The 20,380-nt window shown below is 41.8% G+C and overlaps 1 protein-coding gene across 1 annotated transcript in view; it reads left to right on the top strand.

The window, feature by feature from the left end:
• LOC126473713 (sialin-like) overlaps positions 1-18,137 on the top strand; it is a 134,110-nt gene extending 115,973 nt beyond the window's left edge. The window contains exons 9-10 of the mRNA XM_050100957.1: positions 8,659-8,779; positions 17,643-18,137. Coding sequence (XP_049956914.1) covers positions 8,659-8,779; positions 17,643-17,740 — 219 coding nt within the window. The 3' untranslated portion in view covers positions 17,741-18,137. The remainder of the gene's footprint in view (positions 1-8,658; positions 8,780-17,642) is intronic.
• The last annotated feature ends 2,243 nt before the right edge of the window (positions 18,138-20,380 follow it).

Here is a 20,380-nt window from a genome sequence, read left to right as displayed (position 1 = left end):
GGTTAGATTATGGATAAAAATCATCAGCAGTAACGACCGAACGCTTTTCGTATGAGTCAAGGTAATTCTGCCAAAGGCCTTGTACTAACAGGGTGCAGGATATGATAGATGTTCCGGCCACCCTCCTGTCCGAGAGAGATAAAATGCCCTTAACGGCGATACAGTCATCACTGATCAGTACGTTGAGGATGTAGAAAGTAAAGGAAACCACTGCATTAAAGACAACGTGTAAACTTAGGATAAGTAGCATATCACTGAGAGTGTCATGAAGATCACTGGCAAAAAATTCCGGTTTAGCCCATTGTATGGATGTGCAATGCAAGACTCCGAAGGGGGAGATGACTATGATAAAAAAACAACAAAAAGGTAACATTCTAAGAGTCGCAGCGGAGAATGACATAAGTCTGAATTTGCTGGAAAGTTAGAAAATCTGAAATGGAGAATGCAAGGACTCAATCCAAATACAGTAAAAGTCAGAAAGTGAAATAGATAAAATGTAAGGATTTCTGGTCAGGGAAATATAGGGTAATATTAACTGTACCAGAAAATTGTTTAGTGGGGGTAGCAATCGTCATGAGTAGAACGACAGGGTAAAGGTTTACAGCTACATTTCAGTGATGCCATGACTCATCAGAATCGACAGCAAACTAATGTCAACAACAGTCGTTAAGGTATACATGCCGACGTCACAAGCAAAAGACGAAGAGATAGAGAGACTATATGAGAGCACTGCAAGAGTAACTCAATATGTAAAGGGAGATGAAAATCTAATAATCAGCACTTTAGTAGGGAAAGCAATACGAGACATAATTATGGGTGAATACGAGCTCGGCAGCAGGAACTAAATAGGAGATAGTTTCCTTTAGTTCTGCAAGGAACTGCAGCTAGTAACAGCGAATACACTGTCCAAAGGAGGAGGAATTATATTCGGAAAAGGCTTACAGACCCGGGAAGGTACCAGCTAGATAACATCAAGGTGAGTCAGAGATTCCGAAATCAGATATTAGATTGTAAAGAGTACCCAAGAGGAGATATAGACTCACATCGTAATTTTGTAATGAGTAGACCGAATTTTTAAGAGAATCTTCAGGAAGAGTAGGTGTGTACGGAACTAGAATACTGAAGTGCTGACGATTCATGATGTGAGTTTAGAGTTCTCTGAAGCTGCAGATATTGCGATAACACATACCACGGTAGGCAATTCGTTTGAAGAGGAATGACACTCCTACAAAGGACAATAACCGTTGGACAGACCAATATGGGTACAGGGGTGATAGCTGCGAAGAATTTTGGGTAATAGAAGGAATACTTCAATTTATTGTCGGAAGAACCAAATGAAAAGATGTTCAGGATGAAAAGTAATACTGCAAATTAAGTGAAAATCATTTACGAATGAAGTCAATATAAAGAGCGGGTAAGTTACAGCAAAATGACTGCAGGAAAAACGTGAAATTACTGAAAAAGTAATGATCGTCAGAAGAATAGATTCAGCACGTAGAAAAATCAGAATAACCGTTGACATAATTGAAAGCAAGGATGTCAACATTAGAAGTACAAAGTAAAGGAGAAAGCGAGGAGGGGGCCATGAACAAGGACGAGGAACTGTTGGTTAACGCAACAAGAAAGGAAATAGTTCGATTTATGCAACGTAGTTGATTTTATATTTGAATTTGAGCGTGAAAGAGCTTGGAAGACTTGCAATCAAACAAGGCAGAAGGCATAGTTTGTATCCCTTTCAAAGTTCTAAACTCATTGGGAGGGGGGAGCGGCAACCAAAAGATTATTAAAGTTCCTGTACAGAATCTGTGAGACATACCATCGAACATTCGTAACAATGTGATCAACACAATCTAGAGGATATTAAAGGGACATAAATAAGAGAATTATCACACAGATTTACGACTCATGAATTTACGTTGCTGACAGGAGTAATATACAGAACAATGGAAAGAGAACTGAGGATTTGCTAGATGACTATCAGTTGGCCCCAAGAAAGGTAAAGACACCAGAGAGGCGCTTCTGAAGTTGCGGCTGATAATGGAGTAAGTCACCTTCATAGAATAGGAATGCTGACTAGAAGAAGGGACAGAATAATAGGTCATGTATTAAAACGCCAGAGAATAACGTCCACGTTACTAAACCGCAGAGACCAAAAACTGTAACTAATAGAGGCACTACGTTCTTTTATGCTCCTCATCAATGATTTCGGCTTCCTTTAGTTAACTCCTAAGCCATATTCCGAGCTCATTAGACAGTTCATTTCATTCAGTAGGTTCTGTAACTTTCACGGAAGATATCAGTCTCATCAGCGAATCTTATCATTGATATTCTTTCACCTTGAACTGTTATCTGATTTGTGTGACTTATTTTATTTTCTGGATTGTTTCTGCGATATACAGGTCGAACAGTAAAGGAGAAAAACTACATCATTGCCTGACGGCCTTTTTAATCCGAATACTTCTATCTGGATCCATCTAAATTCTTGCGCTTATTGTATGTTACCCGTCTTTACCTAGAGCTCTTAAAGATTTGTAAGCTATTACACCACTTAACTTTGTCGAGCGGTTGTTATGAGTGAATAATTTCTGTGACAGTGCCTTTATTTTTTGTATGTTAACTTCCATTATTTGGAATAACGGCAATATCTTTTGATAAACGAAACTGATCTAACAGTTGGCAAGTTCTTTTTTTACATTCTTTTGTGTATCATTCTGCCCACCACTTTGGATGCGTGAGCTGTCAGACAAATTTTGTAACAGTTTACTCATTCATCTGAACTTACTACCTTCAGAATAGTGCAGTTGATGTTTTCTTATAATTCTGATGGTATGAGAAATGCAAAGCCCTAGAGGCATGCGTGACTATGGGAAAGAAAGACGCAGCCTACAAGAAAAATAAAGAAAACAGTTGTATGAATATCCAGTGCTCAAATCGCATGTCGATGCTAAGGAAAGAAGGGGAGGCTGAAAGATGGAAGGAAGCGGAGATGAAGATGAGATTATAGAAGGGAAAGAGACAGTAGAGAAGATAGATGGAAGGCACGGTACTGTTATATAGTAACACGCGAAGCAGTATATAACTTACTGTTATGCTAGAAGATACTGAAGGCAGGCAAACCTATGTTTTTTATGTTTATAGGTTAGAGAAAGCTTTTGACAATGTTGACTGAAATACACTAAAACAAGAAGGTTGCAGTGATAAAGTACAGGAAGCGAAGCGAACAGGTACTTACAAGTTGTACAGAAAACAGACCGTAGTAATAAGAACCGAAGAAAATGAAAGAGAAGCAGTAGTTGAGAATCGAGTGACACAAAGTTGAGCGTATCCCGGTGTTATTCAATCTGTATGTTAAACAAGTAATAAAGGAAACTAAGGATAAATTTAGAAAGACAGATTCAGTTGAGGGAGATGATATTAAAACTTTCAGGTTTGCCGATGGCACTGTAATTTTGTGAAAGACGGCATAGGACATGGAAGAGCAGCTGAAAGGAAAGAATAGTGCCATAAAAAAGAGATTACAAGATGAATATTTGGAAAAATGAAACACTAAAAGCAGTAGAGAAAGTAGCAAAATAACTGACGACGGACGTCGTAGAGAGGACATAAAATGCAGACCGGCAAGTAAGAAAAGAGTTTCTGACAAAGGGAAGTTGGTTAATATTGAATATAAATTTCAAATCCCTAGCGTGGAGAGTTACATCACGCCAGTCTTTTAGACTGAAGACTGCAACATCAGCACGATACAATTTATAATTTGAAAGTATATCCAGATCATTACGTTCAGCCATTCTTAATTTTGAAAACACTCTGTCTCCTTCGTCTATTCAACGGTGTTTTAATAATTTTCTTGTAATTATTTTATTATTTTGTTGGGAACTATTCTGAAAAATTTATAAGGAGCTCTTGAAAGTAGGTCTCAATTTTGCGCTAGCATTATTTTCATTGTAAGGTGCGACTTAGTAAATATTGTTCAACCTTTATAAATATTTTCGTTGTTTTAATTAACTCTCTTCACTCGAAAGTATGTTATATAATGTGACTAACTCTGCGTCAGAATTAGAAAATCTATCTACCTCAGTTTGTTTAAAGTCAGCATTTTGAATGTAAACGTCATCTGCCATAGTGCTATTATCTTGGGCTACTTACTCATAGAAAGTTATGATTTATCAGATTATACTGACATTTGGAAATCAATTTTTTGTTAATTTTAAGAAATGTATATCAAAACATCCATTTATATATGAATCGAAATTTATATATAATGGCACAACACAGTGTAAAATGTTTTCCAAAAAATTTCCCAATTTCCGAATGAGGACTACTAAAGTGTTACAAATCGAGTCTTGTGTTCTGCAGTACTAAATATGAAGTACATGTTTCTCAAATCCATACAAAGCTTATTCATTTGCATAGTTCGGAGTGTATAATCTTTGCGATGTCTGTATATTTTATTTATTATCAATCTACTTCGACATCCAGCTTATTAATAATCAACTTCAGTGACATTCTTCCGACCATCATCATGCGTAAAGTTTGTAAGATATAAAGAGTCGCAAATATTTTCCTACATGAGTCTATTCTTTTCACTTCACTTTATGTTTTCGTCTCGTATTCTACTGTAAAGTCTGCTATATACCAAAAGGAATTTATTTATTTCTTATAACGATGTGTGGAACTGTTTCATACAACAGTTCACTTGATAAGACTTTGATCAACTTCACTTGCATTTAGTCAGTTGAAGTCATGAATTGATGCTTCAGTCGTAAACAGTTTTCGACAGTATACTATATATAAAAATATCTTTGGCATTCAGATGTAGAGGAAGGTTGCATGCAATATACGTCGCTTATGTGTAGGGAAGTTGACTCTGATACTTTTGGGAACACTTAAATTTAAGCCTTTCAGATCAGACTTTTGTTGGAGATCCGTGCAATGCCATTCGAGCAATTTTGGGCTATGACACAGGACCGTTAGCGATTATTTGTTGAAAGCATTACTGGAATGAGAAGGATTATTGTAATTGCCTGCAATCAACAAGAGCCAGAGTCAGTGAATATTCAATGCTTCTTGTCTTCGCAATATTTGAAGATACTGTTTTTTTTCTACTAAATGGAAATGACTGTACTTGTGGGGGAGCTGAACTTTTCTGCGAAGAATTAACGATATATTAGGCACCAATGCCTTTACTTAGCCTTTACCTTAATCTTACGAATACGCAGCCTTTCTCTGAGACCATCACCTGAATACAACGCCTCTGGACGTGATCTCCCCCCTTTTGAGTGTCGCGGGACCGATTTTTTTGCTCTGGAATACAGGGCTGAAAGGACTGTTTAGAACAATTCGACCAAATTTGAATGCGGCCCGAGGCAGAAAAGGGAGTTACTGAGTTACTTTCTCATCTTCCCTTTGGCTCCCACCCGTGACGTGAGCGCAGAAGATGGGGGGGGGGGGGGGGGGGGTAGGGGGATAGGGGGGAGATTGATTACTGGCACACACTCAATAAAATGACAAAAGTGTCGGTCAAAGAGTCCACTGTTCGGCAACGCCCTGAGTGACATCTACGCACCTACGTCAGGTGCTTTAGAAATGTCTCTTCACAGGGATACCCATCCTCCGCTCCTTACCCGCTGGCGGGATTGGCAACTCTTTTAACACTCTGCAGATTTCACACGCTAGTGTCGAGACAGTCACCCGCCCTGAGGGCTGGTAGAGAACAGTGGACGGGTGTCTCTATATAGTGAATGTTTTAAAGTGCCCAAGAAAGATGCGGAGGTGGCCATGAGGATGGTGCCGAACTTAGCCATTTTATTCAGGTGTGTATCAACGTTGCAACGTCCCCCCCCCCCCCTCCCCTCTGCTGTGTACATGCCACATGCCACACGATGGCCAGAAAGAAGGGGTGAAAAGGCATAAACACCCTTTTCTGGTTCGGGTCGCTTTCAAATTTCGTTAAATGGTTTTGATCGGATTCTAGTGTTTCCATCCTGTGCACCACACCAACAATTGTGGTCACAGTATACTCAAAGGAGGTGAAATCGCATTGAAGACTTTGCAGCCATGTGTTGCCCTTGGGGAAGTGTTTCATGTGGAAGGGGGAGGGGGGAGGTTCTACCAGTATAGAAAGGAGGAGTTTCCGAAATGCTTTTTTCTGTCATCCATAACGAAAACTGTGATTTCAATGCTGAGCGACGCCTTTCTGACCCCCCGTACGTGTGACGACCTTCCCATGTTGTGAAACGTAGACAGTGGAGCTGGGCAGAGTTGTGATGAAATATGGTGCCAATGTGACACCATTAGCCCACACTACATCTCACACGAGTTTCTGAGCTCGTACCTTTTTCTGCGCGTGCGACACCTCGCTGTTTGAAGCATTGCCGAACCCGAGGGTGGCGTCGGAGGGCGTCATGGTTGTGCGCCATTACAGAGGGATGCTGTAGGCAAGTTCGAGACAAATTTCGAACCTCTTCGTCGCACTGGGAAAAATGACATGGTTTCGAAGAGGTGCATCTTTAATTTTCTTGTATATTAGATTTTGATTATTAGAAAGTATTTCCCTTTGAAAACCCATCTCTATGAACACTACTGGCCATTAAAATTGCTACACCACGAAGATGAAATTTAACCGACAGGAAGAAGATGCTGTGATATGCAAATGATTAGCTTTTCAGAGCATTCACACAAGGCTGGTGCCGTTGGCGACACCTACAACGTGCTGAAATGAGGAATGTTTCCAATCGATTTCTCATACACAAACAGCAGTTAACCGGCGTTGCCTGATGAAAAGTTGTTGTGATGCCTCGTGTAAGGAGAAGAAATGCGTACCATCACGTTTCCGACTTTGATAAAGTTCGGAGTGTAGCCTATCGCGATTGCGGTTTATCGTATCGCGACATTGCTCCTCGCGTTGGTCGGGATCCAATGACTGTTAGCAGAATATGGAATCGGTGGGTTCAGGAGGGTAATAAGGAACGCCGTGCTGGATCCCAACGGCCTCGTATCACTAGCAGTCGAGATGACAGGCATCTTATCCGCATGGCTGTAACGGATCGTGCAGCCACGTCTCGATCCCTGAGTCAACAGATGGGGACGTTTGCAAGACAACAACCATCTGCACGATCAGTTCGACGACGTTTGCAGTAGCATGGACTATCAGCTCGGAGACCATGGCTACGGTTACCCTTGACGCTGCATCACAGACATGAGCGCCTGCGATGGTTTACTCAACGACGAACCTGGGTGCAAGAATGGCAAAACGTCATTATTTCGGATGAATCCAGGTTCTGTTTACAGCATCATGATGGTCGCATCCGTGTTTGGCGACGTCGCGGTGAACTCACATTGGAAGCGTGTATTCGCCATCGCCATACTGGCGTATCACCCGGGGTGATGGTATTGGGTGCCATTGGTTACACGTCTCGGTCACCTCTTGTTCGCACCGACGGCATTTTGAACATTGGACGTTACATTTCAGATGTGTTACGACCCGTGGCTCTACCCTTCATTCGATCCCTGCGAAACCCTACATTTCAGCAGGATAATGCACGACCGCATGTTGCAGGTCCTGTACGGGCCTTTCTGGATACAGAAAATGTTCGACTGCTGCCCTGGCCAGCACATTCTCCAGATCTCTCACCAATTGAAAACGTCTGGTCAATGGTGTCCGAGCACTGGCTCGTCACAATACGCCAGTCACTACTCTTGATGGACTGTGGTATCGTGTTGTGCTGCATGAGCAGCTGTACCTGTACACGCCATCCAAGCTCTGTTTGACTCAATGCCCATGCGTTTCAAGGCCGCTATTACGGCCAGAGGTGGTTGTTCTGGGTACTGATTTCTCAGGATCTATGCACCCAAATTTCGTGAAAAAATAATAACATGTCAGTTCTAGTATAATATATTTGTCCAATGAATACCCGTTTATCATCTGCATTTCTTCTTGATGTAGCACTTTTAATGGCCCATAAGAAAGTTTTGAATACAAACCATGTCATGTGTGTTGAAAAACAGAGGATAAATTTTAACAACTGTTATTGGTAAAAAAATAGATAGATCAGACTTCAGAAAAGTAAGAAGACTTTTACTTTGATGCTCACTCATTTGATACACTCGAAAAAATATTCGTTCTACTGCCCAGAGATACAGCCCATCCGACGGGTTGTGTCTGATTGGTAAAATAACTGGTTCAAAAAATGGATGAAATGGCTCTGAGCACTACGGGACTTAACAGCTGTGGTCATCAGTCCCCTAGAACTTAGATCTACTTAAACCTAACTAACCTAAGGACATCACACACATCCATGCCCGAGGTAGGATTCGAACCTGCGACTGTAGCAGTCGCGCGGTTCCGAGTTGAAGCGCCTCGAACCCCTCGGCCACCACGACCGGCGGAAAAATAACTCTTCATTTCGAACAGAGGTTCGGTATGTTGAGGGCAGGGCTTACTTTTTATTCTGTGGTCCTTCTCCCAAGAGACAATCATTTTGGACATTAAAAGTATAAATTTAGTGTTGCATTTCTCAATCGATCGAGGAAAAAGACAAATTAGTTAAAAACGATACTGTACAATACGGCCCTCATTACACTTCGCTTCGTCGACCTATACGAATAGCCGCGACTTGCCCGTTTTTATTGGGACGTGTGTGTTTTGTATGCCTGCAGCAAACGCGGTCTGCTTGGAACGCGGTGTTCTACCTGTCGGCGGCGCTGTCAGCAGCTGGGTACGTCGTCTACGCCGTGTTCACCACTGCCGAGGAGCAGCCGTGGAACACTTGCCCCTCAGGTGAGTGAATGCTCGCGCCTGCAAGCTTTCGTGTTGGTGGTGGAGGGTGCTCGTTCCACCGGAGCTAAGACGCACGTGAGAGGTAGACACATAGTTAATACAACAGATCACTATATGTTTCTGGGTCGACCAAAACAAAACGATAATATTTCTGAAGCATTCAAAAAATCAAGTGCAGTAAGTGTGTTCCAGTCGTTATAAATAGAAATTCTGTTAGTTAATAGTCGGTCATCACAAACTAAATTCACGCTAGTAATCCTTTAATCATGCTATTAACCCTCTAGCAAGTGCTTGTGCCCCAAAATCAGTCTACATCTCAGTTAGATGAACTCTGTGCGGAGGATTAACATACACTGATGAGCCAAAGAAACTGTACACATGTCTAATATCGTGTAGGGCCCCTCGATCACGCAGAAGTGCCGCAACACGACGTGGCGTGGACTCGACGTATATGTGAAGTAGAGCTAGAGGGAACTGACACCATGAATTCTGCAGGGCTGTGCATGAATCCATAAAAGTACGACGGAGTGGAGATCTCTCCTGAACAGCACGTTGCAAGGCATCCCAGACATGCTGAGTAAGGTTTATGTCTGGGGAGTTTGGTGGCCAATGAAAGTGTTTAAATTCAGAATAACTGCAGCATTGTCCCTTTCATAGGGTCAGTTGAGATCAATGTAATGGGCACCCGGGTCATTTAAGGTGTTTACTTCTATTGTCCACGGATCCGTTTATGGTACAATAATTCTTTTTTTCAGCCTTCATTAAACTATGCATAGTCTCTTACGTTAGCTTTATTCATTACAGAGATATGCGTATCAGCTTTTTCAGTTGCAACTGCAGTAAGTTTTCCTGCTAATATCGTAGATCTTAAAGCGAAGACTTACACAGGATTCACTTTTCGCATGTCATATAAATAGAACAAAAATTTTTAAAACTTAGGATGTGTCTTTTATGAACATCGAACAAACTGCTATCTGTTGCGGAAGGTGGTGTTACATACGGAACTGTCACGTCCAGCCAATGTGGCTTTCTAGTCTAATGCAGCTAAGAGGATCTAATTACAAATTCAGACTTAAAACTAATACTAATCACACTTGGCAACATGTGGTCGGATCAAAACAATATATTAGGCAAATGAATAGGCATCGAATGATGATTCACTTGTTAACTACGGTAAAGAGTTCTGATTTTTGCCGGGATTTTGAAAGATTGGCGAATGGCAAGAACTGAATGGATTTGTAAAACGGGTAAAAGAGGTGTAAAAATGTTATAGGATAGTTTCACATGGACAATGAAGCTAAAATTTGTTTAATTTCTACAGACAAACTGGTAAAATTACATCAGCAAAAACGCAAACTAAAACGCTTTCGTAAAACTCCGTTTACATAATCAAGTGTTCAAAATCTCAATCGTCAATTGCAATTGCAGGAGCTGATGATGGACTTGCAAACAGACTGAACAGGTTTTTTCGATACTGTCGCTCACGATACATCAATGCGATGTTTTAAATCCTCTTGTGGCGTCGGAACTTGAGCATAGGATTCATCTTTGAGTCTACCCAGAGGTGGCATCAAATCAGGAGAACGTCTTTACGTCCAATCCAACGACCAGGAGAGAGGTGGGTGGGCGCTTGTAGTAATCTAGGCGCTTATTGTGTTGCTACCGCATACCTCTAGGCGTTTGATGTAGCACTTCTGTAGAAGAGCTAGGAGCACTTCGGTACGATACTGTGCGTATCTTTTACCTGTTACAGTTTCTTAAATGAATTAAGGAGTAGTTATGCAGTCCCCAATAATCTCGCACCAAACGTTCCGCCTCTGCTGCCTCTTATATTCAGCTTCCCTGAGCCAATAAGGACTCCAAACTCCCAATAATTCGTATTTCTTATATTCAGCTTTTCTATTGCTGTATTCCTTAAAGCTTGTTCCATCGGAAAATATAACCCTTTGACGATGTAATATTAGAACCATGTGACAAAGCTACATGCATCTTCTGCAATTTCGCCTGTTAAATTGCTGGTGAAAAGACACATGATAAGGATGGATCCATTTTGCGCACAAAATGCAGAAAACGCTGGATTGAAAGTAAAATGTGGATTATGAACAACAGCTGCCGGAAAATCCACAACGACGGAAAAAAATCTCCAACACCAAAAAAATAATTACTGCAGAGTAATGAAATTTTGGGAATACTTCTAGGTAGCCATATTTGAGTGATTAACATTGCTAGAACACTAGTTAACATAAGCGCGAGGGTATGTCATTGCAAATAAGAAACTCTGATACTTCTATAAACGGTGTAACCCCCAGCAGAGGGTGCGTAGTTGGTGTGAGATTATTGGGGACCGCATAATTGGTCCTCAGTTCATTTAAGGAACGTTGTACAGGCGCCGGATGTCAGTTTGTGGTAAGGAGTTTCATACCTGTTGCACTTGGTCTGTCAGTACAGGCATGGTTAATGCTGTCTGAGAATGACGCTGGAGTTGTCGTCCGACGATGTCCCATATGTGCTCGATTGGAGACAGATCTGGTGATCGATCAGGCCATGGCAACATGTCGATACTATGTAGAGCATTTCGGGTTACAACAGCGGTATGTGGGTGAGTGTTATCCAGTTGGAAAACACCCCCTGGAGTGCTTTTCGTGAATGGCACCACAACAGGTTGCCCAGAAGGTCCAATAGACAGACATGCAGGTTGACATACAAATTTGCAGTTAGAGTGCGCGGGAAAACTACGAGAATGGTTCTTCTGTCATTCACTGGTGTTTGGTAAACCTGGACCTTTACCCCTTCTCTGAAGAGGAAGTAGCTGCCCAAATCAAGGCCCTTAAGAGGGGAAAGGCTACTGGCCCAGACGGCATTACTGCGAAGGTGGTGCAATTCCTCGCCCCCCAGCTGGTGGCACCTCTCACAAAGTTGTACAACGAGTGCCTAAGACTCGGGAAATTCCCAGCAGTCTGGAAAAAGGAAATACAGTAATAATCAAAAACGGTCCGGAAAAAGATCCCACAGAAATTAAATCATTCAGACCTGTCTGTCTATTGGACCTTCTGGGCAAACTTTTTGAGAGCTTGCTAGCAGACAGACTGACAGCACCACGTGTACTGTGCGGGATGAGTGACAGACAATTCGGTTTCCGATCAGGGTGGTCTGTGTCTGACGCAATTGCCCTGGATGCCGATTTCTGCGACTCTGCCCCACACAAGTATGTCGTCGGCATCATGGTGGTCCTCAGTGGCACCTTTGACAACCTGAGGTGGCCCTCACTCGTCTCCTACTTGCGGGAGGAGGATTGTGCAAGGCCGCTATATGGCTGTCTCAGGAACTATTGCGAAGACAGGGAGGTCTGGCTATCGGCCCCTAGCGGCAAAGTCAGTAAGAAAGTAACAAAAGGATGTCCTCAGGGCTCCGCCCTGGGACCTCTCTTTTGGGACATCAACATGGAGCCACTTCTGGAAGACCTGAAAAGTAGTGACGATGTGCTAGAGGTCATAGCCCACGCTGGCGACCTCCTCCTGCTGGTCGGCGGCCGGAGCCGCGAGGATTTGGAGCCCAAAGTAGAGAGAGCCATAACTATTTTGACAGCATAGTGCCACAAGGCTAAAATAACTATCACATCTAGTAAGTCAACATATCTGCTACTTAAACATCAACTTGTCAGAAACTCAACAGTAAAAATCAATGGCTCACCAGTTCTTCGGCACCGTGAGGCCCGATATCTAGGTGTAGTCATCGATGAGAGGTGGAACTTTGCGTCACACATTGATACTGTATCTCAAAGATCTCAGGTACTGCTAAACAACCTCATCGGAATGGGTCATAAACGTTTTCATCTTCCACCTAACCTAATAAAACTTTACCATAACAGCATTCTCATATTGATAGTAGGATACGGATCAGGGGTATGGGCACACAGACTCATGAGGGTCATGCCTGCCATGGCTGTAAGAAGGGTGCAGCGTAATATGCTTCTACGTTCAGCAGGAGCACACAGAACAACTCCTGGAGGGGCGCTTCTAGTGTTAATGGGGATCTGTCCACTGGATATTAAAATCAGAGAGCAGGCTGCCTGGTACTGGGTGAAGAAGGAGAGGAGGGGAAAAGTAATAGAAATAATAGGGGTCTATGCTGGGAACAAGACTGCAATAAAAAGAGAGGGTTAGAACTATGACAGGATCAGTGGAATAACGAGGAAACGGGGAGCAGAACCTATGAGCTGTTGCCAGATATAGAGGAATGCTCAGAGTTAACATACTTCATGCCTACGAGAGGACTGCTGCACTTCCGTACTGGACATGGGCCCTGCCCGACATACCTATGTCTGTTCGGGAAGCAGGCTACACCAACGTGTGACTGTGGCGCTGTGCAAGGCACAGTGCCCCCTCTTAGATGATGTAGCAAATGAATTAAGACAACTTCCGAACAACGACACGCACCACCTGCTACGGCGAGAGGACACATTCAATGTCTTAAATTTACAGATGAGATCTCGAAAAAGGTCCTTAGGAAATTTCTAAGGAACAACCAGCAACAATCATACAGATTTGGACTCTGTGCACTTTCCCTGTTCCGCCGGGCCTGGACATGGCCAACCGTCTCACGGCTGGAATCCGCCTTGCCCTGGATTAGGGGGGAGGGTGTGCATCACCACCGGATATGACATGCACCAACTGAGACGCTAGATTTAAGAAATAGATTAGCATGTAGAAAGATAGGATAAGGATTCTTAATATAGACTGCAGCGATACGAAGTGCCAGGAGCACGCCCACTGGGATTAGCTCGGTGGGCAAGGCCATCAACAATCAGGCACACTTGTAAAGCTGCTGGTAGCATAGGCTCGTAGAATAAAGTAGATGCATCTTAATACTAACAGAATTAGAGAAAGACATAAGTAACTAAAATTCAGGCTTAGATAGAAACTAAAAACTAGAAAATTAGAGACGCTGTATTGATAGATTATAATAAGGATTTACTTGTAGTGTCTAAATAACAGCTGCAAATATTAAGTATGAAATTAGGACCCAATAATGTATTTAGGTAGTGGGTTAACATGCATGAAAATAATAACTGAACAAATATATATATATATATATATATATATATATATATATATATATATTTAAAAAAAGACTGGTCCTTGACTTAACCCCAAAAGAAGAGATCCAGTGGTGTTACGTTCGGTGATCGCAGAGACCAATTGATAGGACCCCCACATCCGATCCATCTTCCCAGAAATATTTTATCCAAATAGGTATGGGCATCCAACCCCCAATTACGTTCCGCACCACCTTGTTGGAAAAGTAAGACGGGAATGTCCTGAATCTGTGGTACAACAGATAACTGCAACATATCAAGATAAGTATTGGCTGTGAATGACGTTTCACTGAAGAAGAAAGGTCCTGTGATTTTATTATGCATAATACTGCACAGCTTTAGGGAGGTCTCTGACGATCTCAAACACAGCGTGGGAATTCTCGGACCACCAGATCTTAGTACTGCATCGGTTGACAACACCGTTCAAATGAAATGTGAGCTAATCTGAGAAAAGGACATGTTTCAGATAGTCATCACCTTCCTCAGTCTCAGACAGCATCGCAACAGCAAAGTCAAAACGAGCTCTTTTATCCGATCATTGGAGGGACTGCACGATCTGAACTTTGTACTCACGAAAAATAAGTTATTTATGTACGATGCCGTGCACTGATGTCTTCGGAATCTGCAATTCACGTGAAGTTCTGCGATCTGTTCTCTTGAGACAACTCACAAAGGCGCCTCTCACTGTCTGAAGTGGCTACGCACTAGGTCTAGGCCTGCTAATTATAGGGAGACCGCAGGCGCTTAAACTTCGCAAACCGCACCTTGATACTTATAACATCTGATGGCTGTCTATGGTACGCCGTATGGAATTTTCTCTGGTCTGTTTTTTGGTGACTGTCTCGTGATATCAGAGGACACAGTGGCTTTCTCCTGATTTGAGTACACACTGTTTGCAAATGGTGTCCGATTCCGGTGTTGTTACATCAGTAGGCCCTGTAACAAATAACGTAACAGTAGGAACGTATGTACAAAAATCTTGAATATATCACATGCAATTCAAGACAAAATATATTTGTCCATGTGTCATATTTTATGTATTACGAATGTTTGTAATCGTGGAAAGCCCTGAAATATCCGGTATATTCATTACACCAAAGGATTGAAATTTAAAATTTAGGATACCAGAACCCTAGCAATACAAACGAACCAAACTATCACGGAAGTGTAAAACCAGTCTGTCACTGCAAAAATACGTTTATTGTCTGAAACACATCATACATACATAAATCCTTGTTCCATAGATAATGAACACGACAATTCGGAATGATGTGGAACGTGTCACTTTAACATAAGTTTTCTTTACACAAAATAATTGGTTCTTCTTTTCTTTTTTTAATGTTTTACAGTTACTACTTCATATCTAAGAATTCATCTGCTGAGTAGAAGGAGTTGCCATTCAGAAATTCTTTTAATTTGGTTTTAAATGTTTGTTGGCTATCTGTCAGACTTTTAATACCATTTGGCAAATGACCAAAGACTTTTGTGGCAGCATAATTCGCCCCTTTCTGTGCCAAAGTGAGATTTAATCCAGAATAGAGAATACCATCCTTTCTTCTAGTGTTGTAGCTATGCACTTCGCCGTTATTTTTGAATTGGGATGGGTTATTAATGACAAATCTCATAAGTGAATATATATATATTGTGAAGGTACTGTGAATATCCTGAGTTCCTTAAGTAAACGCCTGCGAGGTGATCTTGGGTGGTCCCCAGCTATTATTCTGATTACAAGCTTTTGTGCAATGAATACTTTCTCTCTCAATGACGACTTGTCCCAAAATATGATGCCATATGAAAGCAGTGAATGAAAATAGGCATAGTAGGCTAATTGACTGATACATTTATCCTCAAAATTTGCAATAACCCTAATAGCATAAGTAGCTGAACCTAACCGTTTCAGCAGATCATCGATGTGTTTCTTCCAATTCAATTCCTAATCAATGCATGCACCCAGAAATTTTGAGTATTCTGCCTTAGCAACAGACTTCCATTTGCCATTTACTGTACAGAATTGTATAAACTGTGTTCTCTCAAACTTTAGTGACAGTCCATTTGCAGAGAACCACTTAATAATTTTCTGAAAGATATAATTTGCAATTTTCTCAGCTGATTCTTGCTTCTTGGGTGTCTTTACTATACTTTTATCATCAGCAAAAAGAACTAGCTTTGCGTCTTCATGAATATAGAGTGGCAAATCGTTAATATATATCAAGAACAATAAGGGACTTGAGACTGAACCCTGTGGGACACCATTCTTTATACCTCCCCCGTTAGAGGACTCTGCTGGTTTTTGCAGACTATCTATACTGTTAATTTCAACCTTCTGCATTCTTCCAGTTAAGTGTGAATTAATCCATTTGTGCACTGTCCGACACATACAACAATACTTAAGCTTATCGAGAAGAATTTCATGATTCACACAATCAAAAGCCTTTGAGAGATCACAAAATATCCCAATGGGTGATGTTCGGTTATTCATTTAATATTTGATCAGTGAAACCGTATATAGCATTTTCTGTTGAAAAGACTTTCTGAAAACCAAACTGACATTTTGTTAGTACTTCATTTTACAAATTCAAGTATGTGATGCTACATTACTTTTTCAAGAATTTTGGATAAAGCTGTGAGAAGTGAGATTGGGCGGTAGTCGTAAGCATTGGATCTATCCCCTTTTTTATGCAACTTCATTGCTGGTAGGCAGCATGTTGCCTATATATGAATGTGGATGCTACGCATGAGAGTAAGAACGGCTTTTCCTTAATATGAGGTTGAAAGTGGAGGCCAGAAATAATATCCTAAGAAGATAATCGGGTGTACATGGGTCTCTTACCCACGAACTTCAAGAGCAGTGGCAGAATGAGCATGCCCTTTGTGGTACGGGTTGGTGCACGCCTAAGAAGTCGACAAGGAATTGAATGAGACATGGTAGATTGTTAATGGATGTCTACGGCTTACAGTATTCGCCAATGGTTAACATCTGGCACATACTGTTTCCCCAGACATCTGTCCACTTCGTGAAGTGGAAAACACAAACCAGTTCCCAAGCCTAGCCATTAACTGCATGATTATGTACCAGCCATCCAGAGGTGGATGTCCAGGTAAAGCTTCACGAAAACGATTACCGTTCTGTAAACGACTCCATCGAAACCAATATGGAAACGTGGAAAGCACAAGTTGTAAACGATGTTGGCTTCATCCATCTAAAAATCTCCCTCGTGGCCACCAAGAGAAGTGCATTACGTGGCATGCTCACAATCGTCAACTCTCTGACGTCAGAAGATCCCAATGTAATCTCCAGAATGGAGATTTCCGGTTGTCACTACTAAGACTGCGATTGCAGCACAGCGCAAGCCATGGACCATTTGTTCTGCTATGACTCTCTCCCCGTCTTGCAGCCACAAAGATCTTCTTCACGCAACTCCAAATTCTCTTGAGGCTGCCTGCTTTTTGTCCTCCATGGTGTAATCTTCCATACACTTCTACCCAGACGTGTTTAAGTTACCTGTTTTGTATATTCTAAAATTTCTGGTTGTATTTTTTTGTACCGATCATTCTGACATGCATAAAGAAATGTAAGAACTACTCAAAACACGCATCAAATCCCGGCACTTAACTTTTATTTTATTTGTGCACTTACTTGTGTTTCCTAGAAAAATCCACTTTACAGGAAACAACACAACGTACACTAGTACAAATGCAAGTGACACACATAGAGAAAAATATAGTAGCAAAACTTTTTTTTTGATGACTTCTTTGTGTTTATTTCAGGAAAAGAATCCAAAGCGAAGAGCGAGGGGTCCGCTGACACAGCAACCATTGAAGATGAGGTCGTGGAAGAGAGTGGGCGTAAATCCCTTGACTTTTAGCCATAAATGCCTTCTGCACATTCTGATGTGTCACAAGCGGACTGAACGAAGGTAATGGTGGCTCAATCGACGTGGACGTTGTATGGAGATGGACTCTCCAAATATGTGGATTGTTGCACTTAGTTGCTAGGCACTCGTTGGTTTCTGCAAAGAGAAAAGTTGTCAACTTCCTATGAAGTACCTGTTATTTCCAATGAATGTATTAAACATGCAGTTTTTAGGATTGTGCCAACTAATGGAGAAAATTTTCAAATTTAAACTCATGTTTCCGGGTTGTCGTTGAGAGAAGGCACGGATGCAAATCCGTTAAGCCGTGACTTGCATCACACCTGAATATCATCAACGTTTCATTGCTTTGCGAACTGTATATTTTGACATTTCAAATAAAGGAGCCATGTTCAAGCCAAATATAGTATCCTAGAGTTTCCTATTGTAGACTGTCTCCTGATATGATACATATGTTAGTCTAGTTTCTGTTTTATTCCATGGGCGACATCTGATGCTCAGACAAATGTTTCAATTTAATATTTCTTTGGTACTTACTGCTACACCCAATCGCTGACCACAGTGCTCAGGTATTCTTCATGACTCAACAAGTCTTACTCATGTGACATATAATCAATAAATTTTGGCTACTCCGGTCACCCGTTAACTCGTTAATATGACCACATGTTATTCACGAATCATCTAGAAATTCTATAGCGTACGTAAAGGAATTAATTATTCAGCAACGAGCATTCATATTCAGTTTCCTTAGGGATACAAGTGTGTTAACATTCGATCCTGATGTAGAGGTTTTTTATATTAAATGCTGAAGACACTTCAACACCAGAAATTAATGGGCAGAGGGAAGAGAGGTAATGCCAAAATTTCCTGATACGCTGTTACTCTACTGATGCCCTGTATCAACGCCATATCTTTACACAGTGTCATACTGAATGAAGGCATGTGACGATGATCCGTCTGTCACAGCTAACTTCAAGTTTTGTTGTTCCTTTTCTGCTACTGGAAGCGGCTATATACCCAGCATTAAGGACTTTTCTTTAATTTGTACCTGGCTGAATAAGAGGGTGGGGTGAATTGGAAGCCTTCCTACACAGGTTTTCGGACTTCATCTGTAGGTATGTGGAGATGGATGTTTCGTCTAACAAGTCCCTAACATGAGTGTTCGACGTGTACCGGTCTGCGTCTGTGATGATGCCGAGAGTTATACTAATGATTGTAGCTTCTTCAGGTATATGGTTGGTACCACTGATCATACGTCTGATCTGTACAGAATCGTTTGCAGGATACACTCCGGTATCCAATCCAAGCTTTGCATATAGCGATAACCCCACACACTTTAGGAGCGGGTACAATTCGAAAAAAGCAGCACAACCATTGCTTCTTGCTCTTTTTATTTGTATCACGAATGTCAGGAGCCTGTCGAGCTGCAGCCCAGGTATGTTGCGGAGTCACTTCATTCTAACACTCTGCCAGCCACAGACATTTGTCGGTTTGGAGTAGTTAACTTGCGAACATCACAGCAATACTCTTTTCTGAATTTATTTTAATTTTATGTTTTGATTTTAATCTTCCAGATGTTGCATCATTGGATGATGATATTTAGGTGTTGCTGCACTTCTTGTGCAAGAAATTTTAGGTTTCTGCTGTTTTATACACCACCATATCATCCGCAAAGAGGGCAGTTTCACCTCCCGTCAATTTTAGTGTGTCTTTGGTGTACAGTGTGTAAAGCACAGGTACCAGAATCGAGCCCTGAGGGTTCCCAGCATCTGCATTCTTGATCGTGCTGCCGTTGCTAACAGTGTAATGCCTCCCCGCTAGAAACGAATCAGTCACGCTGACATGTGTTCTGGAATATCTATCTGGGATAATTTTTATATTAAGCTGGCGTGCCAAACTTGTCAAACACTTTCTCGATGTCGAGAAAGAACGCTTCTGTACTGTGTTTCTTGTCTCTCGCCCTGCATGTGTATTGCAACAGACGCAGGGATTGGTGAATAGTGCCGTGTTCTGGCCAGAAGCGAAGCTGCTCAGTGGTGAGGACTCTGTGAATGACACAATCCCAGTATTTTCCCTAGAAAGCACAGTAGTGATATGGGTCCGTAACTTTGGGGTAGGCTGAGGATCCTATGTGTTGAGGTGATAACCTAAGTAGTTTTCAAGGAGGTTGGGAAGTAGGTTAGGGAGGACATTGGTTATAGATTTTGATGAGGTAGGTGATTGTGGAAGAAGCTAGATGTTTTAGGTGTGGGACACAGACCTTGTCTGGACCAGAGGATTTGTTGCCTTGCCTTGCCATCTAATGTAGGCATATACAAGGCGATGTGAAACCAGTGTGCACCCTGTTTCTGGACTATATTAGCCGGCCGCTGTGGCCGAGCGGTTCTAGGCGTTTCAGTATGGAACCGTGCGACCGCTACGGTCGCAGGTTCGAATCCTGCCTCGGGCATGGATGTGTGTGATGTCCTTAGGGTTAGTTAGGTTTAAGTAGTTCTAAGTCTAGGGGACTGATGACCTCAGATGTTAAGTCCCATAGTGCTTAGAGCCATTTGAACCATTTTCTGGCCTATTCTCTCTCAGCTGAGCCATTCGTCCAACTATTTCTCTCTCCTGTCTTTTACTCTCGTCAGCCGG

Source organism: Schistocerca serialis, chromosome 4, assembly GCF_023864345.2.
Source record: "Schistocerca serialis cubense isolate TAMUIC-IGC-003099 chromosome 4, iqSchSeri2.2, whole genome shotgun sequence".
Lineage (NCBI taxonomy): Eukaryota > Metazoa > Arthropoda > Insecta > Orthoptera > Acrididae > Schistocerca > Schistocerca serialis.
This window is presented reverse-complemented; position numbering and strand designations above follow the sequence as displayed.